General features: G+C 38.4%; 3 protein-coding genes across 8 annotated transcripts in view; all 3 read right to left on the bottom strand.

The window, feature by feature from the left end:
• The window catches only part of arhgap21b (Rho GTPase activating protein 21b), a 113113-nt gene that overhangs the window by 22338 nt on the left and 63499 nt on the right, over nt 1-27276 (bottom strand). The window contains exons 1-2 of one of the 3 annotated variants that reach the window (XM_079347525.1): nt 6996-7255; nt 5829-6029 (exon numbers count right to left, since the gene is read on the bottom strand). The exons of the other annotated variants lie outside the window; for them this stretch is intronic. Coding sequence (XP_079203651.1) covers nt 5829-5900 — 72 coding nt within the window. The 5' untranslated portion in view covers nt 5901-6029; nt 6996-7255. Of the gene's footprint in view, nt 1-5828; nt 6030-6995; nt 7256-27276 lie in introns of those variants that run through there. 3 annotated transcript variants of the gene reach the window in all.
• Nucleotides 8631-16576, bottom strand: prtfdc1b (phosphoribosyl transferase domain containing 1b). Of its 2 annotated transcripts, XM_079347542.1 has the most exons (9): nt 16347-16573; nt 16020-16126; nt 15097-15280; nt 14339-14404; nt 11825-11842; nt 9842-9924; nt 9586-9632; nt 9376-9452; nt 8631-9276 (listed from the first exon to the last, which is right to left on the bottom strand). In XM_079347542.1, the coding sequence occupies exons 1-9, from the start codon at nt 16500-16502 to the stop codon at nt 9229-9231; spliced, it is 786 nt and encodes a 261-aa protein (XP_079203668.1). In that variant the 5' UTR covers nt 16503-16573; the 3' UTR covers nt 8631-9228. The 2 variants fall into 2 exon arrangements, with proteins under 2 accessions (XP_079203668.1, XP_079203669.1); XM_079347543.1 differs by lacking the exon at nt 8631-9276 and having other exon boundaries at nt 9549-9632; nt 16347-16576.
• The window catches only part of pbx1a (pre-B-cell leukemia homeobox 1a), a 53834-nt gene continuing 46884 nt past the window's right edge, over nt 20327-27276 (bottom strand). Inside the window, exons 8-10 of one of the 3 annotated variants that reach the window (XM_079349483.1) lie at nt 27136-27248; nt 25565-25654; nt 20327-21082 (exon numbers count right to left, since the gene is read on the bottom strand). In XM_079349483.1, coding sequence (XP_079205609.1) covers nt 20990-21082; nt 25565-25654; nt 27136-27248 — 296 coding nt within the window. In that variant the 3' untranslated portion in view covers nt 20327-20989. Of the gene's footprint in view, nt 21083-25555; nt 25655-27135; nt 27249-27276 lie in introns of all 3 variants that reach the window. The other 2 variants (XR_013779646.1, XM_079349484.1) reach the window with 2 other exon arrangements.

Genomic DNA, 27276 nt, shown 5'->3' with positions numbered 1-27276 from the left:
GAGTAAAAAAAAAAACTAAAAAAAGGAAATTACCTGCATGTTTGACTACTCCGAAATAAAGTTTAAGAAAAGAAAAAGGTGATTAAGTCGAAGTATTGAACGAAATAGCAACACTTCACCTTTGTGTTTCATGTCAAAAAAACAAATAAATCTGCACTGCTTTCACATTTCCTTTATCCCCGTTGATCCAGCTGTTGCAGGGAGTGTGATGACTCAAACCACATTTTAAAAAAACAAACACGAGCAGCAGTTTGATCACAGTGCAACGTTAAACCACCATCATCACCAATAATAAACCAACAGTATGTCACACGCTGAACTTTGAGTCTTACACTCTGCTTGTTCACAAGAAGCACGGCGTGTGCCTGAAGGTCTATAATCAAGTTAAAGCATGTTTCACTCATCAGATTTCTTCCTCTTTCTTGTTTTTATCCCCAAAAACAAACATAAACTACTTGTTTCCAAGTGTATTTCCACCTACTGTTTCATCTATGAAGTAGTTCACAGGTGCAAAGTGGGACCAGCAAGGATCCAGTGTTCTACTGTTTGTGACCGAGGAACAGAGCTGCAGGTGCAGCTGACACCTGTGTATTTTGACGAAACTAGCAAAACAGGTTTTGCTGTGTGTAACCAAGCTTTGGCTGTTCTGTGATACACTCTGAGTGTGCAGGAGCTCTGGGAGAAAACATTTTAATCTTTTCCCGAAGAAGCGCTTCTAGTCAAAGACAATAGATCTGCTGGATGTTTGAAATGCTTGGATCGCTCTCCTCGTGTCTCTGAATAGAGCCAATCCCTGTCTGCTGGAACTGATTTAGCAGCCAGTCCAAAGGGGCAATTTCCAGCCCTCTGATCTTAAGATGTGGACGACAGACGGGCCTCCTGACAGACACATGCCGAGCAGTGTTATCATTTCTACTCTTACAGTTAATGCTGCTGTGACATTCCAGCTCAATACATTCCAGACACACATTCCCCGCTCGGTTTCCCTTCCCTCTTTTATTTGAGACAAATCTAAAAGGCTATTATAAAGCAGGAGGAACAAAGCAAGCCTCCAGAAGCAACGTGATAAACCAGACAGATAAATGCTTTTAAATATTTGTGACAAAAGGATGAATGCCTCTCCTCTGGTTATGAATAACCAAAATAAACTGGGTGAGGCAGCGTGGGTCAGTTTTCATAAAGCATCTGTTTTTCAGTCCTTTGATTCAAGCAGTAACCAGGCCAATCAGAACCAAGTTACTCTGTGGGTATTCTACTGTTTTTCCTTTGTGTCCACAAATCACAAAAAAAACTAAATGAAGTAATCCTTTAATATAAACATTCCTTGTTGTCATAAATCTGTATCATGTTATAACACATTTAGTAGCTACTACGATTCTGAATTTTATTATAAATGTGAAGGAGAAAATGGTAGCCGATAAAAAAAGAAAAAAAGAATTCACCTCTAATGGAGTAATATTGGTGAAATACGAAAGTGTTCAGGTGCTTAAGGACTTCCTCATTTTACACATTTGAGGTTTTCTGTGTTCAGGACATTTAAACAGACTTGAAGCTTAGAGTTGCAGACAGGCAGGGACGTTTGGTCATGGACTCTGTTGGGTCGGTGATAGAGGGACGGACAAGCTTTCTGAAATGTTTTTTTGCACACGTGTTTTTGCTGTCCGGTCATGTTACATGAGTGGCAATAAACCTTGAGCAATTATCCTTACAGCTCCCCTTTAAAGCCCTCTTTATATGCTGTTCTGTCTTACACGAGATCACAGTGATTAAAGGGCAGACAAACCAATACTTTTTAGGGGAAAGATCACATGCATAGCTCGTCTTCACACACCACAGATGTTGATATCCAGAGGGTTAAGTACAGACTGAAAAAGAAACTGGAATTTCCACTCTCTGTATTTCCATCATGTATTTCAAAATCTCCCAGCATGAGCAAGAGTGTGTTTAAAAAAACCCACTGTTGACATCACCAAAGGACACATTACAAGCATCATCTGACATCAGCTTTAAACGCATCACACAAGGACACAGCCTAAAAATGCGAAGAAACCTACTTCTCTGTTGGCCGCTACATTCTACACCACATCCCGTTTAAACCAAGCACGTCACTGTGAAAAGCCTGAGCTAATGATACAGGGGCCAGTGGTGAGGTCGTGGGCGTTTCAGCCTTGTAGTGTATGACAAGGTTAAAACTGAGAAAGGGCACCAGAGCTGTCCTATTGCCATGACCACGCAGAATGTCCTTAAAATTATTATTATTATTTTTTTAAGAACAACTGTTTCTGTAACATTCAATGAAAAAGCCAACACATCGGTTTTAAGTGTGTGGGAATGTGGGGAATTCACGTCAAGTGTGATGTTGAGCTATAACCAATATCAAAGTGTTCATAAATTCATGTTGTGTTTCATGCATGTTGTAAAACAACAACATACTGTGGACACCTGCCCAATATTATGCATTTCCTTGGTGACATTTATGACGTTACTTTGTTATGCATCAATATTGATTTAGTTCTATGATCCTTTCCGAATGTTCACACTCTGTTGGTTTTTTTTGGAGCTGCTGTAATTAATGCAAATTTCCTCCTTTGGGGGATAAATAAAGTTTATCCTTATAGACTTCCCTTGGAAAGCTCCCAAAGACATCAATACCATCCAACTGATCGATTTGATGAACCGTTCACACTTTTCTCTACCATATAGGAGGAAGATGCCATCAATGCTTAATAAACTAAAGGACCACTGTCCCCTCATGTACATATCAATGCTGCTGTCCCAAACAGAGTTTATTGAAAATAATACACAAGTTGCAGAGAAACAGATGTATATCGTGTATGCATACGGGCAAACTGTGCTGCATGAACGTGAACACAATCCTATTTAAGTTTCCGATATGAACGGCCGAGAAGAGAGGATTGAGACTGAACTGGTTGGATCTCACTCTCAGCAACGAAATGAAATTACTGAAGCCCCTCGACTTGTTCCAAAACCCCAGCTGATTTTATTTCCCTCAGGTTTAACTGTACTTTAATGCATTCTTGAATGTGTTTTTGCATGTAATGTTGCTTCGCCATGAAGAAAACCGTTTAACATTTCTAAATAAAGAAAGTGATCTGAGATGACACTGATGTTCTTTCACTCCAAAAAAGGGGGGAATGAATGAAAACATGAATCACACAAACCGTCCCTCATGATTCCCCATGAGACATTGCAGACACAACCATAAGGAAACAGGAAGTAACAGACATCTTCTATCCAATTGAAGCACAATCTGTCCTTCCGATTGCCATCAGTTAGCTGTACAACGTCTGTGTGGGGGTTCTGTAAAAGGAAGCAGGCCTTGATTTGATAAACACTGAGCTTTAATGGCGACTGGCTAATGGGGACAGGGGGTCTGTTTGTCAACAGCCCACTACAGTTCTAAAAATGGATCATGTTAATCATCCAAATGAGTCATTAATTTCACTATCTTCATTCTGTTGCTTTACTCAGCACAACAAGCTGCCGAATGGATATTACCAGGGGCCTGTACTACGAAGTGAGTTCCACATACCCAGGGTCTTTAGGTCATTCAAAGCCATAAGAAACTATTTATAATTGTGAATCTTTAAAACACAACTTAAAACGCTCCAGCGCCTTTTCAGCCTCTGTCGAAGGATTAAGGATATCAGTGGAAAACTGATCGCTAACTTGACGGACTATAAAGTCAAACGCAGCTCCGGGAGCTCCATGATCTAAAGATCTGATAGGTCAGTGAGCAGAGATTTTCACAGGTTGATCTCGTATTGCCAAGGGTGCAGCATAAATTACCATGGCGATATATCCAGGGAAGAAGCATCTATACCCACGCAGGACTGAAAACGCAGACGCAAACCCCAAATCCTGCTTTGTAGTACAGGCTCCAGGACGGACAAGTTTGTTATATCGAAGACATAAGTGAATCAGATGACACACTTTAGTGGAATATTTACCTCAAGGTAAGCTAATGTGAAAATTACCACAAACATATCTCAGACCAGCAGACTCGATTGATCGTCTCATAGATTTGACAAAAGGAAGTGAATAGAGGAAGACATCTCAGTACACTGTTTGGACTCAGCTGAAATGTTGAAATACTGTTGCTTTTTCCAACTGATAAAGTGGAAAAACAATCCAGTGGGGATGAAAAATAACACGAGCAAAGAACCAGAAAAACCCAAGTCAGCACAACATACACGAGCACTGTCTACCAGGTAATGGCACCGGTAACGGTGGCCAGAAAAAAAAGGTTGGTTGTAGGAACAGAAATGAACAGGAGAGCTAAGTGTTGTCTCACATCAAAGTCGTGAACATAGAACAGAAAAGGAAGATGAACGGAGAGCTCTGTGGGCCACACGTCATCAGAAACTAACATTTTTAATTAGCAATACTAATCTCTTCATTACGACACAAACAACTACGAGGTGGATCTTTTTCTAACAGTGTTAAAGACACGACAAGGCTCAGTCTTAGTTAAGAGCTCCAATTATTTCATCAAAAGTTTTCTCTCCAGCACTTTTGTGAAAATACACCATCCCCTTCCTGCAGCTATTTCCATCAACAACTAGGCCATGCTGTCTCCCACCAAAACAAAAGCACACCCATGTATCATCCATATCTGTTCACCTCTTTCTGTCAGCTCACACCAACACAACTTATTCTATGCACAAAAAATACATAGACCGTAAAAAGTTAGGACAAAGCTTGACAAATCAACTGTGTCATCATTTCTAAAAAAAATAAAGAATCTCCGGAGCAGATAGGAGACGGTCTTATTAGGAGGAAAGTAAGAGTTTCACTAGCTGCAAGTGGACAAATAAAAAAATATAATCATGTTCATTGAAATTATTGGAAAATACCTAATATGATGTAAAAAATATATATATGATTTTTACCTACTGTCACTTAGTCATTTTATGGGGGAAACTGAAACTCACATTTATTTTAATTGTTTTCTCAGTGAGAGTGAAAAGACAAACTGCATAACAGCAGTATGACTTCTACACGAGCAAACATTTTTATGATATGCCAAGAAATGTTTGAACTCTTAAAACCTGCTCTTTGTCCATTTCTTGACGTTCTGGGTATTCTCTGCTACCGTGGACTGTGTCCAATGATCTCAAATAAGTCAGTGAGAAGTAACAACATAAGGAGCTTTACGTCCCTTTATTCTTCAGACTATTCACATAAAAGAAGCATGGACGCTCAAGTGTGTGTGTGTGTGTGTGTGGGGGGGGGGGGGGGGGGCTGATTATTAGATCAAAGGCAATTGACCAAATGAAGGAAAACTATGGATCTATAAATAGACGAGGCCCTTACATTTCAAAGGGGACTGGGATGCTCCTTCGTCCACCATAAAGGTCTTCATGAAGACTACAAGCTTCAGAAGAGCAGATGGTGCTCGGTCTGGTATTACATGGGTCACAGCTTAAAAACGTGAAAGACGGGTCTTAAACCACTTCAACGCCATTGTCTCCTACTTGCGCTGGCAATAAGTTTGATTAAAATTTCAAATTTATTTAAGATGCAGATCTGCAACTGGAACATGTCATTGTATCTCTTCCATAGCAGGTAATTAGAAAAATAATGCAGTCACATAAAACTTACTATACAAGTTCTCAAAAAAGACAGGAAATTAAGCCTTCATGAGATAAAGGGCAAAACAACAACATGAGTCTTTAGAAGCACAAACAGCTGGGCATGTTTGTCAAACACATTACTGGGGGGGGGGCTTGGAAGAACACACATTTTAAAGTTTACGTTGATCTTTTTAACAATTGAGTAACTAGTCAGATTTGTGTTTCATTCACCTCGCAGAAAGAAGATCTTGCTTGTTGCCTCTCATCATCTTCACAGGAATGAACCCAACGTGACGCCATCATTCGATTTGACTTAAAATCCTGTTATCCGTGAACGCCCACATTGAGGAAGTATCTCCAGCAGGATGCAGAAAATATGCTCCACTGTTAAACTTCACACCTCCAGTCTTGCATGATGTCTTGGGCCATTTGCTAGAACAAGGAAAAGATTAATGTATGATTTTTGTTCTGAACAATTACAGGCAGATTGTTTTAATTGACTACTGAGAACATCTTGTGTTGTTCAAGGATGTGTAAAACAAGACGAATCAATACCTCAGTTGTTAGACACATAATAGTAGACCATGTGTGCTTTATTTGGTCCAATTAACATTATGCAACAGGTCCTAACATATTTATAGTTTCTATCTGATGTTTGTGTTTGTATGTTTTAAGCTGAGAGGCCGGATAACCGACTAAATACAAATAAGAAAAAAAATGTAAAATTAAATGTGAGAAAAGTTTTCAGCCAAAGCTCCTGGCTGTAACTAAAGCTCTCTTTGTAAATTGGTATCCTCGCTACAGTGTTACCTTAGTGGACAATATGTAAGATAGTGATGTGACAAAACATATCATCAACCTGTTATTCATGCAACAGCTATGTAGCCTTGTTATCATCAGCTTGAAGCCCAGCAGCGTGGATAGTCAACACTGCACTATGAATGGTCAGAGTGGACACAGACGAAATAAAGGTCCGTCACACTTCAAATTTGAGTTAAAAACCAACACAAATAAACCCAGTATCAGATCTCACGTCACTTCGCGTGGTTATACGAGGATCATGTCAACAATAAATCGACCGATTAAGGGATTTAGAGATGGTGAATTTCCCTTGTTTGAGCTCGATGGTCAATTCGAGCACGAGCAGAGCGTGTCGAGCTGTTGTTCTCGAGATACTCACAAAAGTAGGTTTTCCTTAATTACTTGATAGAAAAAAAACACAACTAAAAAAGCTTAAACTGGCGATATGGCACACGGTATTAACTTTCCCCCCAATCCCACACTCTTTAATAGTACTTCTGAAGCGTATTACGTCGGCAAAAGCAACAACTTGCCAACTGAGGCAACAGGCTGATAGCACTGCGGCTAGCATCCATGCTAACAGTTAAACAAAGTTACCTGTGTAGTTCCAAAGCGTCATTACAGCCGGGCAACGGCGGAGGCGTTTGTCCATAATAGTGATAAAACAAAGTAAAATCATACTGTGGGAGCCCCTCGTTTGTCCGGCGTTGTCATTTACAGCAACTTTAGACTAAAAAAGCGGACTCCCGGTGATTATCCCAAACTCACTCAGGGGAGGCGCATGGTGCAGTTTCGGAGCTGGAATTTTTGCTTCCAGAGTTGTTCGACTCTCTGGGAGTCCACCTTCGGTCAACAGGACACTCTCAGCCAATCACAAGCGGCGTTCTATTTGACACAACCAATTAGGTTTGAGTTTACAAAAAAAAACTCCTCGCTGTTCTCTTAAAATGTGGTGGGGGGGTTTAACCGTTACCTCGTAATGTATTCTGACTTTTACGCCGTGACTCTTCTCATGAGAAGTAATTAAAACTAAAACTACTTTGACACAGAAAGTCAACTCTTTTACGCGCTTCACACGCTCTCGTTTGATAAAAACAAGTCGAACGGGGAGTCACATGTCCTGGTTCAAAGGGAGGTCGAGCAGGGCTGGCATGTGGATAGAAGAGATATGTGCATTTACACATCCCATATAAACTTTGCTTTTATTTATCGCGAACTGTACGCTACAGTACAACATCGAAATGGATAGGAAAGGCGGTCCTTCACTTTACAAATTGTTCACAGATTTTGACTGTAGACCTAAATAAATGCTTAGATTCTCAGGACCTCTTCAAATGTCTCATTTATTCCTCCCCAACATAAGGGACCACCTGTTCTTGAGGTTTGGCAGCTTTTGTTGTAGAGGTCAGTTAAGGGAGGAGACTTTCACAAAGTTGTCCTGTCCAGCCAGTTCGACTTCCACTAACTCTACTGAGGATAATAAAGCCACTGAAAAGAATACATTTGCATCTCTGCAAACGACTCCAAAAGGAAAGCATGTTGTTGCCTACTAGATTATATATTTGTATTCCACCCAGCCACAATGTTGGATTCACATGGCATTAATAATAATAATTTAACGATCAAATGAAAAGAAAAAAAAATACAAAAATAATATTTAGAGCATGTGGTCAAGTTATTTTTTTTTAGCTAAATCCTGTGAAACGGGTCAGTGAATTCGCTGTAATCCCCCAGTAGACCTCAGTACAAAAAAAACAACGGTTCCTTCTTTATGGCACTTTGAGTTCCCTGGTTTGAGAGGGAGTCGTATGTCAGGTGTACACAATGAGCACAGCAGCTCTGAAGAACACACTATTTTGTTCCCTTTACTGGTCAATTGCCCTTTCTTACTTGTAACAAAAAATAGCACAATGTTTCAGGATACAGTTATGCCATGCAACATGCGTCATAGGCTACATGTGATGACAAAAATGTACTGAGTTTTGAAGATTGAGGGGTCTTTGAATTTTTCTTTTGTCATCTTGACTAGAATGTACAATATTCTAGTGGCTTAGTGTCATTGTAAGAAAATAAATGATTAAAACAAGCCTGAAGGATGGCGACTTGAGGACTGAGAGAATGGCTTTGTACTAATCATCACCACCCTAATAAAAGCATCACAATGTGTGTATGTCTAGTGAGCTCACACATTAAGTACTTTAAACTATCTTGATTAGTAACAGACCACAGAGGTGTTAAAAATACTTTAATATGTTAAATTCTGAAAGTCAAATGCAGAAATGAAAAATTTATCCAATTTAACCTAAAATACTTAAAAAAGAGGTAGGTCAGTTAGTGCACTTATTGTTTACAAAACTTTTTCTTTTTGCCCGTAAGCAACAAAGATGATAGCAAGAGGGCTACGTGATGAGCAATGAAAATCTGTAGATATTTTTTAAAATTCTATCACTAATTTCCATATTAAAAAAAATACATTTTCTAAGTTAACTCATCACACACTTAGTTAAAATGCTGTTACACTCCTACAGTTCATGATTATTACATTCTTCACATAGGTGTGCTTTTGTAACATATTAAAGAGGTAAAAAAAAAATAATGTGAATCAGTAAAACATCATTACAGAAAACCAGATATTTACCAGCTTAAATGTCCTAATGAGAACTATCTCATAGAAGGAATGTATAATAAAACATGGATGCTTGAGATGGAATGTCACGACAGCAGTTGTAGCAGTGATCGCCATCTCCGGGAAAGTGTTCAGGCCTGTTACGAGATGACATCTGTGTCACAGTTGTCTCTTTAAAATCCCTTTTCTGTTTTTTTCTCCTTTTCAAATCTTGTATTTCATCTTTCCGCTTTCACTGATCACACAGATATGCTGAAGAAGGAGCAGAAAAACAACATTTAGAAGACCAAACATGACAGACAAAACTAAATGTCCTTATTTAAAGCATGTTTAACGGTCAGAAATACTTACATTTAGGTCTCTAAAGTACTCATTGTAGTCCAAGGCATATCCAACCACAAAGCGATCAGGTATCTCAAAACCGACATCTGAAACAAAGAGGAACATTAATTGTATTTCTCTGGTGCACTGACTCAGTCACTAACAAGCTGCAACAGTTGTTTAATTATGAATAAACCACTGACTCATGAACACATCAAAAAGGGTTGGTCGGGTACGTACAGTCAGGGAGGCACGTTGAGTTATATGTAACTCGCTTCACCAACAATCTGATGAAAAGAACAAACAGTACTGTATTATACATCTCTTTCTACCTGTTGTAACGATTTAAGAGGCAGTTGTAATTTGAACACCGTCGGTAGAAGCTAACACCTGCACTATTTTTTCCCCTGTCTAGACTGGAAAGCGGAAATTGACTGATTCACAAAGCAGGAGAGTGGGATGGTTTGGTTTTGAGGTTTGTATGGCCACAACTTACCCTGCCACTTTGATCATTTTGGGCCTGAAGGCTTCAACATGCTTCAGGAGAGTCTTCATTGTCTTTCCGGTGTCTACAATGGCCTGCGAAGGGGTGGGAAAGATAGACAAACTGGATTAAGAAAGCAGAAGAATGTCAGGACGGAAATGCAGAAAAAATCTGATGCATGAGTAGAAGTGAAAAGGAAGTAGCTGGTCACACTGGATTCGTGTTTCATAACTGTTCATAAAAAAGTGACTAAAAAGGAGAAGTTTTAAACCAACAATTCATATTTTACCATCTGACCTCTTGCATGAGGACAAGGTAAATGTAGTGGTTGAACAAAGCCACAACAGTGTGTTTTGTCATCTTTGAAAACAAAGTAAATGTCGGTCAGCAAGCCAGTCATATTGTAATTACATACTTGTGCTAATATTTTTGACCTGTTACAGGGTATGAGCAGAGGGACAACGTGGAGAGACTGCTGTAATGTCCTGTTTCTTATTTATAAAGTGTTTCCTTAAATGTGACTCAGTCAAGAGTATTAAAAAGCTGTGATTGGTTTTGTGCTATTTTAGAAGACAAAAAGGGAAAAAAAATGTAAGCCCATGTAGGATCGAGCTTTAGTTTTCCATGTTGTTCTAATGTATTTAAATACTGACTCACATATGGTCACCAGTTAAGAGAGAGTTAGTCATCGTGATTGAAACCATTCAGTATTCATACATTCTTCTTCTCTTCCTTCTAAAATACAGGATGGACTTTAAAAGGTCACATATTATCCTCCTTTATAACCAGTTTAAATCAGTCTCAGAGCTCCCAAAAACATGTCTGTGAAGTTTCTTGCTAAAAATCCTACTCTGATCCCCTCTATTTCAGCCCTGCTCAGAACAGGCCATTTCTGTGTCTTTAAATGTAAATGAGCTAAGTCTGACCAGGGTTGCCAACTTGGCGACTTTCACGCTAAATCTGGCCACTTTCCATATCCTTTTGGCAATGGTTTTTTTTGACAAAAATCTAGCAATTTTTTATTTTGAGAAGTGATGGCCTGTTTCAATGGCAAAAGAACCCTAAAAACCAAGAACCAACAGTTCATTTATTAATTTTTTTACTCACTTTTTGTCTCTCCCACAACATTATCTCTCTCTTACAGCATCTATTACGATCACATGCATATTACCAATTATGCAAATTAGGTGATGATGTCATTTGGCGACTTCCAGTGCCCTTTAGAGAGAAAGGGCACTGGCAACTTCAAGCAACTCAGCCAATAGCGACTTAATCTCAAAACATGAAAACATGATGAAAAAAGGAACTCTTCTTTAGCTGTACTTCGGATTTTGGGGGGGGGGGGGCTATCCAGGTCTTTCGCTACTTACTAGTTATTTGCTAAATTGGTTGCTCATTCTATTCTATAAAACCTAGCGGATGAAAGGAACTGTTAAATCAAAACAAAGAGCTGTTAAATGGAACAAATGCTGCTTTGAGTTGACTTTGCAATTGATTTATTATTGTGGTGGTTACATTCACATTAAACGTGGCATCGGACGTTTGTGAAACTGATTACAGAATACAAGAAAACAGAAGCTGTTAGGAGACTTATTGGGAAGTCTACAATAGAAAACGTCCCATTACTTGTTGCAATAAAAGCAGTAGTCAATAAATGACTCAGGGGCAGAGTCACAGATGGGTGGGAACTGACCAGTGATTGCAGTTATAAATGTGGGGTTCATTTCTGAAAATGTTGTTTTTCTTCCCATTCTTGGCTCCTCAGACAAGAATCAATGACTTCTCTTACAAGAGAAAGTTTATTCTCATTTGATAAAAAAAAGCAGCAAAATAGGTCAGCCAACTAAAAGGTTTCCTCATATTAAACTCAGGTTCTGTGGTAAAGGAAAGAACGTTAAATGGCTCCTCGTGACCTGGATAGCCACCGAAGACACACAAAAATCAGCCAGTGGAGATGAAAAAAGCAGAGCGTTAAAAATGAGACAGTCGACTCACCTCCACAATCAGCACGTTCTTATGAGAGCATGTTGGGAGAGAAGAGAGGGAGGGAAGCAAACCATTATTCCTGAGCAGGAGGCAGATAGCAAACGACTTTATCTTTGAATCAACGAGCCACGCATTCCACGATAAGACACACAGATGAATGTAGACATAAAAGCCTAACGAGCATTGGTTTATATGTTAAAAATAAAAAAAGAACAACACACTGAATGTTTTGTTGTTGTCGTCGTAGGGTAAGAGAGAACTAAAGGAAAAGTTCAACTGAAAGGACATCATCAATTCACTTCTGATAACAAGCAGACGAAAGCCTTGTCCAGATTGGAAATCTTTGCTCCGACGTCGATGAAATAGCTCAGATGTGTAATCAACTTGAGACAACAGGGCCCTATTTAGTATGAGTGAGCTTCAGGTCAACTAAAAGATAAAAAACCATTAACTGCCATGGAACTCTATGCACTATACTCTACTTTTCAAACAAAGGATTTAGCCAAGCATGTGCTTATGCTTTTGTTTAAGCCTCATTGTTCAGACTGATTTATTTAGAGTGCAGTAAACCCCGGAGAAACACAAAAGGAATAAGTTGTATATCAAAGTGGACACAGAGAGGGAAAGCCACTGTGTAGTCCTTGTCATTCAATTAGTTCACTTCTTCCGCCAACAGTCCAGCATTGTGGTACAAACAGGCGACTAAATTTAGTTGTAGATCACAGGGAGCTCTGGGATTTCACACTCACAATTTAAATACTGTGAGCAAAGCAGCTGGCAGTGACTCAGGCTTACTACCTCATATCCTATTCATGTTTCAGGCATTTCTGCCACGCCTCGCTACAGGGAACATTATTGCGTGCATGTGTGAGCGTGTGATCAGCTAAAGGGTGTGAGTGTGTGTGTGTGTGTGTGTGTGTGTGTGTGTGTAAGTGTTCACATCAGCTGATATATATTACCTCAGAAATACTCTCAGACTCTTTAGTAGTGGAGGAGTAAAAACACACACACACTTATACCAGTCAGGTTCTCTGCAGACATTCACACATATCACACACACTAATGCTGTTCTTTTCGTTTGTCTGCTTTAAAAACAACATAAATGAATACAAGTTAAAATTATTTAGTATCAAAATATACAGTACAAGTGATTAAACTATTAGCAAATGAAAAAACTAATCTACTATTTTAATACTTGAATTATTTAGAAATAATTTGGTTGAGACATTTTCAAAAGCAAAAGCTCCATGGATGGTGTTTCTTCTTTTTTTCCCTCCCTATTTCCTTTTGAGCTTTTTACCTTTGTTGGCTAGGACAATGGATTGAGTTGGAACAAAGGAAGAGAGAGAGTGGTGAATAACAAGCAGAAAAGAAGCCACAAGCTGGACTCGAACCCGGGACTTTAGGTCTTTAGGGCCATAGCCTCCTAACATGTGGGCGGACCCAATCTCTACAATCTTTGCTGCGAGTCTCTTTCATACATCTCTTAGAGGACTTTATTCTGGTTAGGCATCTGACTCTGTCTCTAGGAAGAATCAATTGATCAATAAAAAGGTAGATTAATCAATAATTGATCAAGAGTTTAAGTCCTAGCGATTAAACAACTTGTTTTAAACAGAATAAAATCATTTATCTAAAGGATGTTAGTTTATTGTAATCCTAATACTTTTTCTTTTATTGTTTATTGAATTAAATTTGTGGCTGAACCTTTATTGGGAATGTGGTAGGAAATTTGACAACAACATGAAAGAAAAAGCCTCCACAAAGACCTACTGTGATCTGATGTTGTTGACACAATATCAATATAAGGAAATGAGGACTCAGTCTGTTACAACTGTCATCTACCAAGAAAGTACACACAAACTGTCTCCTCTGAGATAAAGTGAAGAAGCCTTTAACAATTTGATTTACCAAGATTAGCATCTGATCACCATTGGGTTGGTCAGAAACTGCCATCTTTGATCTTCTTCCATTTCTTAAAGATGGTGAAGGAGAAAGAAGACAAGAGGCAATGCTGCCCTCTTGAGGCCAACAGCTTTCAATACCCACCACCTGCCGATTGCTTGGCAGTCTGTGTTTTTACTGTAAAATATAGTGAGAAAATAACAAAGCTCAAAGCAATGCTCCATTGGACTCTGGGGCTGTTATCTATTAAAAGTCAGCCAGTAAAACCATCTGGGTTTATGCCCGAGCTGTTCAAATGACTGTATGTGCATATAAAATGTTCTCTTTGCCTTTTTTAAAGGGAATGTAAGACCTGTCGTATTGATCCAGCTGTAATTTGAAGTTACATTTTTTACTGATATTTATTCATTTGTTGTAAAAATAAAAATACATTCATCTGATTTGTGTTCATTTTTAATCTTGCATAGTTTTAGTGATTGCCGTCTTTTATTTTTTTACATTTCATGTCTTGGTTTTTGTATTTCAAGCCCTCGGAGCTGCTTGTGTGAAGAAAAGTTGCTAAAAAAAAAAAAAAGAGAAGGCTGTGTTCAGTTGAAAGTTGGTGAGAAGAGAAATTACCTTTCCTGCTAAAAACGACAAATCCTCTGCTCCGAGTATGTGCAGATCCTCTGTTGACTGGTCATTCTGAGGAAATGACAAAGCAAGATAAGGACAAGAAACACGTTGGTTTTGTTGCATGGTTTCATAGGTTACACATGTTTCTGATTATGCTTGTAGGAATAAACAACTCAAATACATATTTGATGCAAAGTAAGTTTGAAAGTAAAGGAAAATATTTTAGAGGACTGCATTACTAAGGTATTTGTTATAATGGTAATCTAATTTATGGACAGGATCATCTTTTTTATGCCTTTATTTGACAGTACAACGATAGATCTGGAAGTCAGAGAGAGAGAGAGGGGGGGGGGGGGGGGGGGGGGCATGCGGGAAAGAAGCTATAGGCTGGAGTTGAACCAGGGTCACAAGCTTGTAGTAATCTCCATACATAACCGCTATGTCACAGGAGTCATTTCTTTAATTTGAAATAAATCATGAATTAAAGGTCAAAGTTCAGCTTTTTCATATAAAATCATGTCCCTATTCTTATTTCTGTGGTATTTTTCACCTCTGCCTGATCTTCATGGTGGCACATAAAAGAAACACTGACACAAAGATACTACTGTGGTAACGCTGTATGAAACATAGCTCAACACATCTTCTGACTGAGTCATGGGACTCAGGGAAAAATCATGATAAACTCAAGCACGAAAGCTGCCTCTCACATACGTCACTCAGGTCAAACAGTGAGCCTTGTCTAATAGATGTCTGTGACTCACCAGGTAGCTCTTTAGGCGGATGAAGTGAACCCTCATGGGGATGGTGCGGTTGGAGTTTCGGCTGAGAGCCTTGATCTTGTCCACCAGGTCCGCACAGAACTGGTATCCTCCTTTCAGCACACACAGCACCACAATATCATGGTCCCCCAGGTCATCCATGATGTTTCGAGCCAGACGTTCTGTCCTGGAAATGTTTTTAAAAAAAGTTACTTTTTTTTTTTTTTTAAACACTCGTTAGAAGAGTCGTGGTCTTGTCTTTCAGGTCAAATGTTTACAGTTGCAGGGGTTTGTATACCCTGCATGAAAAGTCTGTCCTTATGTTTGCATTGCCATGTTTTCTCTCCTGTCTTTTGCTCCAATACTTGGGCCTGTCTGTGTTGTTGTTTTTTTAAGGGCTTCTTTCCAAACTGTACAGTAATAATTTTATTAAAGGTAAGTATGTCACAACCCTAAGTCTTTTGTATCAAAGATGATGTACAATATGAGGTTCTCAGACATCCAGGTCATGGAAAATCCCATCTTGATTCAAAGTGAGCTGGACTTAACTGAAGATCTCGAAGACATCTTACCTCTCCTTCAGCTAATGATAATACTTTTCATAGACTCAATGACACGTATACAAGGTAATGGATAAAAAACAATAAATAAACCAATAAATACAGAAAAAAGTTCTCTTTACTTCGAAAATAGCAGGTGGATGTAGCTAGAAAAAGCATGCTAATGATCAAGCCCTTTAAGACAACTGATGAAGTCTAGTAGCTTTTGGATCAAGTTTTGATGAAAGCATGATATTCACTAATACTTCCCTTTATAGTCCCGGAGAACTGACAAGAGGCACGTTTTTAGCAACTTTCTTTAGAACAGGTGCAGAAACATCTGGGCAGCTCAATAAGTTGATCAGATTTGTTGGTTTAGTGTTGTACCTGTCCATGATGACGCCATGCGGAATGACGACACAATCCAGGTCTCCGGAGTAGTGCGCAGGGTAGCTGAACAGGTCTAAACTGTAGCCTGGCCAATCATCGGGGATCTGATCGGGGAAACACATTGTTGCACATCACGATTGATCGCCTCCACATCTGATAAGACGCTTATACACCAGTCTACAATACGTGTGTGGCTCGAAATGTGCAGATTAGTGTGAAGGCAAAGTAGCGTCCATGAATGAGTAAACTTTTTTTTCCTGCACTGCTAGCACCACCAGGCAGCACTTGCTCTGCATTCCCTGTCGTGTTTTCTTATTAAATTACCACAATTCCGCCGCTTCCTCCCTTGGGCTGCACAGTAAGATCTGCCATGTTGGTTTCCGCCGCCACAGAAAATCCTTTTAGATTGAATGTTAGAAAAAAACACTGTGGAACGACTTGTGAGGAGCACTTGGAACAGCGTGGAGAGAGGAGGAGCATCGGGGTTGAAAAATGTGAACAGTGTGCACCCCTATGTGTCCTGTAATACAAGTCTGAAACCACTAGAGGCAACATAACACTGACATGTTACCATCCACAGACAGTCTGTGAATCTAACACACTGTCAACTATGTAATGATGTTTCATCATTACATGTAATAATCCGGAATTTAGATTTGAAAGGATAGCCAAAGTTAAACAACTTAACATGTGCATAATGAACATTTGTATTCAACATTACGATTGTTATTATGATAAAATAAATAGCAGTGTAGTTAGTTGATTTAGTAGCATTTAGGACATAAATACATCTAAATACAGCATGTTCTAATTAAAGGGACTGTTTCAGAAACTGCTTTGTCGATGAAATAAAACATGTATCCATTTCTGCTGAGAAACATGTAGTACGACTTCTTATGTGGGTGCACATATCTCAAATGTACTGAAGACTTGTGTAAGAATAGTTAACACTTAAACTGTTCATTCAAAAATCACCTCATTTTACTCAGAAACAGTCACAGTATTTTGCAAATGAAAATTTCACAATACCATGCACGCTGATAAATAAATGCTGATAAAATGCATTTACAAACAGAACAGGAAATACATACATAATATCAAACGTACAATAATATTAAAGTGAATAAAATAGAGGCATTAAACATTTTTTTTTTTGATGGTTTTATAGTAGCGATTTTGCACACATGTACACACACACACACACACACACACACACACCACTAAGAAGAAAAAGAAAGTTATGAACCTGACAGGTACCCATATGATTTTATAATAAGACAAACGTTTGTATTTAGTAATAAATAAATAAACGACTGAGTCTAATAAATAGATTTTATAGCAATTAAAAATATTTACTCAAATTATTACAACTCTACTACCACACAACCTGAATATTTTTTCTAATATTTTTTGTGTGTGGAAAAGTGTCTATATCCCCATCTTGTGGAGAGAGTCTGTCACGTCCAGCTCTTCCAGCTTTTGTTCTAATCTAATCATTTTGTCATCTGATTTCTCACATTTCCGATTTCCATACCCTGTTGTCTCATCTTCTTGGCCAAAACAAGGAAGAGGAAAGACCTGAAGGCCTGTTATGTGAGAATCTCATGATACACAGTCTCATATGTTCTTAACAATTTGTGAGTGACAGTGTGTAAATGAGTGGATTTTTAAAGGGGCTCATGTGTGGTCAGATAGTCCAGCAGCAGCAGCAGGGTCCGGGCTGTTCTGTCACTGCACATTAGAGCAATGTTCTGGGTTCGGCTGAGAGGGGGAGACAAGGTGTCAGGGCTCCCCACCCATGCTTTTTCCACTGCAGCTGTAATTATAAACAGTGCTGTAATGACAGCTGGGGTGGCAGATGTCAACAGAAACATTATATTTCAATCACTCGGCACAGTGTCAATGTTCCTAATGAGTAAAAGCAACACTAGAGTAAAAAGAAACCTGAGAAAAAGTCAGAAAACATCATTCATTCCCAAAACAGCTGTTCTCACATTATGTTTTTATTTCAGATGTTGTGAGAATCATATGCACAGGAGCCAGGAGATGTTTCTTCCTTCTTCCAAAATGAAGTCTTGTCAGTTTGTTTTTGATGGTGAGAGCAGGCCCCAGCTTCTTCGCTGCCCTCCAGGCACAGAGGAGCAGTCTGGCTTTGGCATTTCACACTCGCTCAGCAGTCAAGGCCTGTGACCGTTGTCATCCGCACACTCCGCAGCCAACTGCTCCCTCATCCCCTCGCCCCTGTTGTTTGGACGATTATGAATATTCAGCTGCTGTGAAAGTAATTCTGTTGGACATGTAACTGTCTCGCCAGGCAGTGTCAGCTTTGCTATTTGTTGTAACTCACAAGGACCTAAACCTAGTTACACTTTATCACATTTTCATACGTTGGATGACATACAATATTGTGTATTTTCTTCTTTATTAAAGCACAATTGTATTTATTTCCTGTCATAGACTTTTGTCATATTCTCACATGGACAGTGTTGCACTGGGTGATATGTCCTTTCACAAAGAAAATGGAAACAGAACATTGTGTAGAGGTTTTTATCAAATTAATCAGAGAAAACCTTCCTGCTCAAGACAAGAACCTGATATTAACCAGCAGCTGAAAATAATGCCTTAAAAATACAATATTTATGTTTAGGTATTTAGTTATTTGCTAAAAATGACAATGATGGTTGTGAGTTGTTTTGTTTATTGTTTGCTTATGCTTTTTTTTCTTCTTTAGATTCACATCTTCATGAATATGTTTGGGGTTAAGTTTTATTACAATCAAGTACAAAATAATTGAGAAACAAACAAAATGATTTTGGCGGGAAATATAAAAAATATGAACATTTCTCAGAAGCAGTTTTAGCCAAATTAACTTTGAACTTTCTGTTCTTTGTAGCGTCAGCTGCTGATGTCTCTCCTGTTACAAAAATACAGTTTGGTGCAGTGTTTAAGTGTTTCTTTTTTTTTAAATGTTTGTCTGAGTGCATGTACACTAATATGTTGGACAGGAGCCATAATGGAAAGCGGAGACACGCATGCAGAGCCATAAAAGGGTTGATGTCTGCTGGCAGTCACTAACCTTGGTTGACTTTCAGCGACCGCAATCGCCGTTGAGCCACTGATGCCTTCATGGGAAATTGAACAACCTGCAAAAAGTCTCTGCTCTAATGTAAAAACTACACGTAAAAAAACTGGTGTATCATCTGGCTGTATTACATATCATTTTTAATTTGTGGAAACCTTTTAACAAAGCAATTCAAGCACAATGGTGCACATTAACAAATGTTCGAAGATTATGAGATCAATCACAAGAGGAAAACAAAAAGTAACAGCCTACATTTAACATGGCCAACAAAAATGGCCTAACAACATGAAACTGTGTATATATATATATATATATATACAACGCTAGGCGGCATAAAAAACACATTCGTTAACACTATGACTTTCCCATTATGATGCTTAATGGCTAACATTTATAATAATAAATGTTTAACGCTGAGAAAAATCAGTTTAATAATCGCAGACGAGCATGATTACAAATGTTTGTTTGGATCTCCAATCTGGGTGATATAAAGGTTAAAAACATTTGAAATGACCAAGAAGAAGGCCACAAGCCAAAACATGTCCGTCTAATAAAGTCAATCTGCATACTACAAGTGTTGCTGGAGCCTTTTGATGTCTTCAAGAACATTTGAAAACGCATGTTTATTTTTCCAGCAGCAGCAGCTCAGGTACATCCAGATGCGTCTGTCACGAGGATGATCAGTGGCTCAATGCTGAAGAATTCCTGGACCTGTGCTGTAGGATCCACTGTGTAAGCCTAGAAAACTCTATTATCATAATGACTTCCACGTTTAAGTGGATTGTGGTTCATATATTGAAAAACAAACTCAGTTACAGACGTTCTTGACAAAGTTTCTTTTTTGTAAAAAGGGATCTTTTCCCTATCAGCAGAGCTAAATGGCAGCACGTGATAGTTTAAATGAGTACTAAATGAAATGTTTCTTATGTACATCGATTAAAACAATAACTGAATCCATGAGGAAATATTGTTCTGACAGATTGTTTTGGTTACATCAGCATTTTGGCATCTTAAATGTTTTTTATTCTGTTGCAGCGTTGCTGGAAAATGTAACTATCACACACCGGTTATAAAAGTAAGTAAAAAAACAACAAAAAAAAACAAAGAGAGAAAAAAGTACAAAGCTCTGCCCATCATGCAGCAGAACCAAAACCAACAATAGAAAATGAATCAATATGTAAAATAATTCAACCTTCATCAATGAATGATGTGAAGCTTTGGATCTGATGACAAGAATTTCTTTATTGTTTTTACAGATAACATACTTCACAGGGTTACCTTAAAGGTCAAATCTCCTCTGTTTTGACTTGTCGGAGACAGCGGGGAAAATGAACATACTTTTATCAAGCACACATTGTAAACAACTGAGCAATATTTAAGTCTAAATGGCGTACCATAGAATAGGTGAGAGACAACAAAATGTAAGTAAGAAGATGTGCCTCCTGCTTGCAAAGACAAAAGTTTCATTTTTACAAAACAAATAATGGTCACTGACATTTTTCTACTTTTTTTAGTGGCTGAGAGGTAGAATGAAGTATTTTCAGTTAAAACCAATGACTGGATCTATTTACTTTATCATAACATTTCAACAGTATGAGTGAAAACATTATGAGCGAAGCAGTAACCCCAGCCCTCTGAATATAATGTGAAATCTGTACAAACGTCTTCATTGATCGCGGTATTTCTGGAGTTTGTTTGTGAAACTTTGTGTTTGTATCCCAAATGTCCAATGTTATTCGCAGAGGAACATGTTGTTGTTTTTCTAGTTAGGATTTCACAGTACCTTTCCAAACTGTGGGTCAGTAAACTCCTCTGTTTAATACTGTGAATAGGAAGGTCAGTCCATGTTTTGTGATGTGTCAATGAGGTGTGGAGATGGATATATTCAGTTGGAAGTATCCGAATGAACACTCCCGGGTCCTTCCGTGGGCGATGTCACTGACGAAGGAGTCGGAGCATCTTGCCAGCCACCGTTTGTCTGAAGAAACACAGACAAGCATTAGCTTCATGCTAACATCTTTAACATTATGGTACAATGTGGTCAAATTTAACTTTAAGGACAATGTTATAGTTTTCTTTTGTTCATCAAATCCCATATAAAAGACCATACGGACATATAAAGACCATACAGACATATAGAGACTATACAGACAGAGAGACTATACAGACATATAGAGACTATACAGACATATAGAGACTATACAGACATATAGAGACTATACAGACATATACAGACTATACAGACATATAGAGACTATACAGACATATACAGACTATACAGACATATACAGACTATACAGACATACAGAGACTATACAGACATATACAGACTATACAGACATATAGAGACTATACAGACATATAGAGACTATACAGACATATACAGACTATACAGACATATACAGACTATAGAGACTATACAGACATATACAGACTATAGAGACTATACAGACATATACAGACTATAGAGACTATACAGACATATACAGACTATACAGACATATACAGACTATAGAGACTATACAGACATATAGAGACTATACAGACATATACAGACTATAGAGACTATACAGACATATACAGACTATAGAGACTATACAGACATATAGAGACTATACAGACATATAGAGACTATAGAGACTATACAGACATATAGAGACTATAGAGACTATACAGACATACAGACTATAGAGACTATACAGACATATACAGACTATAGAGACTATACAGACATATACAGACTATAGAGACTATACAGACATATACAGACTATAGAGACTATACAGACATATAGAGACTATAGAGACTATACAGACATATAGAGACTATACAGACATATAGAGACTATAGAGACTATACAGACATATACAGACTATGCAGACATATAGAGACTATACAGACATATAGAGACTATACAGACATATAGAGACTATAGAGACTATACAGACATATAGAGACTATAGAGACTATACAGACATATAGAGACTATAGAGACTATACAGACATATAGAGACTATACAGACATATAGAGACTATACAGACATGATTAAGAACTGCTGGTGGAGAAACAACTTAATACAAATTGTACAAGTTGCACAAGGTATTTAATTTCATTTCTAAGATAACTCAAAGTTATTATGAATATATCCAGCACACTGTGCAAAAAACTCCTGCACAATATGAGAAAACTACTCATTGTGCGATTACATTGTTGAATATTGTGATATGATGAAACTAAAATTTAAAAGGGACAATTAGCCATCATTTCCAGTATTTATGTCTATCTGCTGTTTTTCATGTTTCATATGTTTCCCCTGAATATGAAATCAATCAAAAACACTTTTTCTGGCACTAGTTCATCTGATATTTGCTTAAAGATAGATCGAGCTTCTTCTGATTGCATATTAATGGGTAATATCTGTAAATAGCTGAGTTAGAGGAAAGCATCACTTGTTGAATTCTTGATTTTAAAGATATTTGTGGTGATACTAAAGCCTTTTGTAGATTGTTTATTGCATATGCTTGAATCCTGATAATGATGAAATTGTGATTAATTGTAAATGCTCATAAGAACAGAAGATGTGTATCAATCCATAGGAGAAAATAGTCTCCAGTTAATGCACTTTACATTCATGCTTGAGGACATTTTGATACATGTAAAAACCTAGCTGAAATTCTGAACTTATTTTTGACCTCTTGAGTTAAAACTAAAACTGTTTTTGAGGTGGAAAAGTAAAAGGCTAAGACAGGAGGTTGAGTAGTTTGCACTTCTGTATCGAAACATTGTGTCTTGATCTCAACAGCAAACATCATGAGGTTATTGGAAAAAAGGAAGAAGTATGCAGCTGTATTCAAGAGACAACCTCAGAGCGAGCAGACATTGACTGAACTCCAAGAGATGTTGTTAGTGTATATCCAGTAGAGCAGATAACTGCAGTTCAAACAAGGACTTATAAAAGTGACCAGATATATTTTGCACCAGGCATTCCTACAGAGTTGTTTCATGCAGGATATATAAACAAGGAGATAGAAACCACTTAATGACTGTTATTAAAACAGAAAAAAGGAAATGTTGGTCACAGAACAAAATGAGATGTTTGTCACTGAATGGTTTCTCAGCATTTTCTTCCTTATTATGATCAATAATCATCCCAAACCACATGAGCTTAGTTTGTTAATTTAGTCCTTAAAGAGAAAAAAATTCAAATTTTTGTAAAAAAAAATTAAAAAAAAATCAAAAAAAAATCAATATCTTCAACAAAATTTATATTTATCCAACAGCTACTTTAACTCATCTATTTCCATGTACAGCTCATTAGATGTGATATAAACAGGAGATGAAATAGAATATGTCGACCTTCCATATACCTCAGATAAAAGAATAAATTATCACAATAAAAGAATGTTTCTTCAAGTAGAGGCCTCCCTAAAATCCTGATAAAAGGTTGACTAAAGACCATTAAAGACATTAATTGCCATTTGCACGCTGTTAGTGAGAGCTGGGAGCGTGCTTTGGCAGCCTCTTATTTTCAGACCCTGTTATTTAGTGTAAAGACTGTCTGTCATCTTATTCAGAGGAGAGATGGAAAGAAAAAAAAAATCTGTCTTTGAGGGAGGCAACACCCACCAGCAATTTGAGGATTGTAATTGCTGTTCAAGGATAAAGAGGTGAACCACGAGAGTTCACTCAGTAGATTTTGCAAAGAAAAAAATAATATACGGGCTAAATAATAACAACAACAACTACAGGCATCAACACTTCATTTAAAAGTCTAAATTAAATGTGCTTATCTGTCACTATGTGAATGTTCCTTAATATGTCATCCCAAGGCAATGATGCTACTTAAACACATTTGATATAAGCAGTCACAATATGTTCGATAGGAACCTTTTTAAAGACACTGCTGCATGATATTTTATTTCATGAGTTGGCTAACAGGTATTGAAGCACGACTGCAGAGACTCAGACTGGACACTGAGTCATTTGGTTGGATAAACTTTTGGTGAAACTACTGGTCGCTCGCTCTAGTTTCAATGTGACAATTAAGGGAACATATAATAAAAAATGTGGATCATTTGGATCGGATTGTAAGGTAATTCATTGTACGGTAATTTATTCCCCCGGGTTTACCACTCTCTCATGTGTCACTATTATAATTTAGTAACAGCTATAAACACGTCTTTAGGATCAGGTCATTAAAACATCACATCTTCAGGTATTTCCAGAGTTATCAGAGTCCAGTAACCATCCATATGAGAATGAAAAAAGAAACCCTTTTTTTGAGTTATAGAGTCTCGTTAATATTTTTGAAAAAAAAAAAAAAAAAAAAAACTCTGGTCAAAAAACAATCAGAATAAAATGTTGCATCAATTTATACCTGTAAAATAATTAGTCAGACTTTTTTGCTGTGATATTTGAACAAAGTTTGCACTTTCTGCCATCTTTGACTGGATTTTGGGAAATTTGTAAAAGTTAAACTTTTTTTGTATTGAGGAGAAAACATTTTCAACCACTGAGTTTAAAGAGTCTTGAAGAACTCCAGGAATACTTTCATAAAAGTGGGAAGTTATTTGAAACAATCCTCCTGGTTTTATTCGGGATGAACAAGTATTTGTCTTTCAGAGTATTGTGTGCCTTTTTGTTATCCATGAGAGCCATATACATACCAATGTATGTACCAATTCAGCATTTTTTATATATTAAAACATACAGAATTTCCAGATGAGTCTGTTGTTTGTTGGAACTGATTTGATGCCTCTGTATTTTTTTTTAAGCACAATGGGTGTTGCAGGCTGGGCTGTCAGTGCTACTGTTCCTGTAGATGAATGATTTGACCAATGTGCTTGGACTGTTAGCCCAGAGCCCTGCTCTCTCTGTCCCTGTGACTGTCGTATTGATTCTGTTCAGCCAGCGCAGCCTGTCGCTATAGATCTACATGCTAACGTACTGCCTTCAGTGTTTGCCTGTCCCGCCCTGCAAGCCCAGCCCAGCAAGGAAGCCTAGAAATCTGGGCCCGCCTTTGACAAGTTAACGAGTTATTGCAAAAATTAGCAACTGAGGAACTTTTTTTCTCTTGAAGGAGGAAGGAGGTAGGATTTGTCCTATCGTGTCAATGTGAGGACAGCGTTGGGAGGAAAGATGACACCTGTGTCCTTGTTGCTGTCGACTGCAGGTGTCTCGCTAACGCTAATATCCTCCGACAGACTAGGAGTTTGTCCAGCTACTCAGCCTGGTAGCTGCCTCATTGCCTGCCACCTAGGGCACGGCTGGCGACTGGAGTAAGGGGGAGAGAACTGGCTGGACAACAGCCCAACCCCAGAAAACTCTGTTAAGTGGCATCCCAGCATGTGCGCAGAATAACACAACATTAGACACATCCTGCAACTGGGGAATCATTTTAAAATAAGACAGCACAGACAACGTTAAAAAGGACAGAAAAGGATTGTTTACAGGTCTTACGTTGATGCCCTGTGGACTGTACATCTGGCTGGCTGCGAGGCTGTCACTATATCCTCCGGTCTGGCTGATAACATGGCGAAGGGTATCCACCTGGAACAGCAGGGACACACAGACAAAGGAGTTTTGGTCAGACAAAAGCTCGGTATAACAAAGACAGCCAGGCACATAGAAAGGTCAGTCTGATAGTGAAAGGGTAGCACAAACAGGAAAAGGTTACAAACAGCGAACCAGGATGATTTGGACGCTATTAGGGGTTGATAACAGAGGTTACAAAAGAACAAAATATAAGAAAAGAACACTAAGTATCGAATTAAGAATGTATTTTTACCTATGGATAAATCATGGCAAATTCAGACGTAAAGAAATATTACAACAGCCCTTTGGTCTTTCTTGTTTTTTCACATTTATTTTGGGTCTTTTTGCCTTTATTTGATAGGACAGTGGATAAAATAAGAAACAGGAGAGAGAGAGTAGGGAATGGCATGCAGCAAAGAAGCAGGTTGGACTTGAACCTGGAACACCCACTTGGAGGACTACAGCCTCCTACATGGGATGTGAACTAACCGCTAGGCCATCTGCACCCCACAACAGCCCTTTATAAGTGTTTGTGTAACCTACTCTAATTTTGTTTCCAAAATATAAAGACATAGAGACACATATATATATATATATATATATATATATATATATATATATATATATATATATATATATTTTATCCACGCATGCCAAGAGGAATTTAAAATGACCAAAATGCTGCCAACTAAAATATGTAATATTTCGTTTCAAGAGTTCCTGCCTGTTTAGTGTTCTTCACAGATTCACTAGAAGCAGCTTTGGAGCTTCTGGCAAGGCAGATCGCTGCGATATGCATGAAAACACACCTGCCATATGGATTTCACAACAAAAAAGACCTCTTTACTCAGGAGGCCAGTTCAGTCCAAGTTTCTCCTTTGCTTTGGTTTAAGTGTGCAGACCTGAGAGCGAGGACGTGTCTGACATGTTCGGAAAAAACATTCCTTTCAAAGGAACATGAGTTTCACTAATTAATGGCCGACCTTGTAGACCTCTTTACCTCCTATAAGGGCTTTTTTCCCCCCTTTGCATATTCATGAACGACCTAAAGCATTTGGAGAGCTGATCGTAACAGAAAAGGGGGTCGGTGATGGGAGGAGGGCAGATAAAAAAGAGAGACATTGCCAGAGTGAGGAGACTATCACCGCGGGTGTTGATTCCTTAATCTATGGTGAGAGTTGTAACACTCAGAAACACTGTGCTGGTCATCACTGTCCACCACGGCAAGGTCAGGGAGCCACAGTGCACCGTTGGCTATGTGAACTCTTGTCAGGAGCGCTGATGAGCGTTGCACCGTTTCCAAAACTGTCTGCAGTCGTCTATTCAACTGTGGCTTGACAATAGCTTCCACATTAAAGAAAAGCTCCAGGCTAAATGTAACCTCTGCTGCACTGTGTAGGTCAAGTTATCCTGGCATACCCAGACTGGATAGTGGTTGAACAATTATATTTGCAATCTTGAGATAATTCAACCTTTGGCTCTTGAAGGACACGCACCTGGGATTGTATGTTGGCCCCAACCTGCCCCCCTTGGTACGAGTCCCCATTGAGGGACTGCACACTCATGAACAAGTCTCCGGAGTTTGACATGTTAAAAGAGCCAGCAGAACCTGAGAAAACACAAAGGCAGGACAGGAG

Source organism: Symphodus melops, assembly GCF_947650265.1.
Source record: "Symphodus melops genome assembly, chromosome: 7".
Taxonomy (NCBI): domain Eukaryota; kingdom Metazoa; phylum Chordata; class Actinopteri; order Labriformes; family Labridae; genus Symphodus; species Symphodus melops.
This window is presented reverse-complemented; position numbering and strand designations above follow the sequence as displayed.

Bases quoted from the DNA above. Each gene is read 5' to 3' on its own strand.
- prtfdc1b (XM_079347542.1), bottom strand. From the start codon at position 16,502: ATGCTCCTCCTCTCTCCACGCTGTTCCAAGTGCTCCTCACAAGTCGTT. The intron at 9,633-9,841 runs GTAAGTTGTGGC...TCTTTTCATCAG, and splicing joins AAAATGATCAAAGTGGCAGG to ATTGTTGGTGAAGCGAGTTA. The intron at 9,277-9,375 runs GTAAGTATTTCT...CTCCTTCTTCAG, and splicing joins AGTACTTTAGAGACCTAAAT to CATATCTGTGTGATCAGTGA.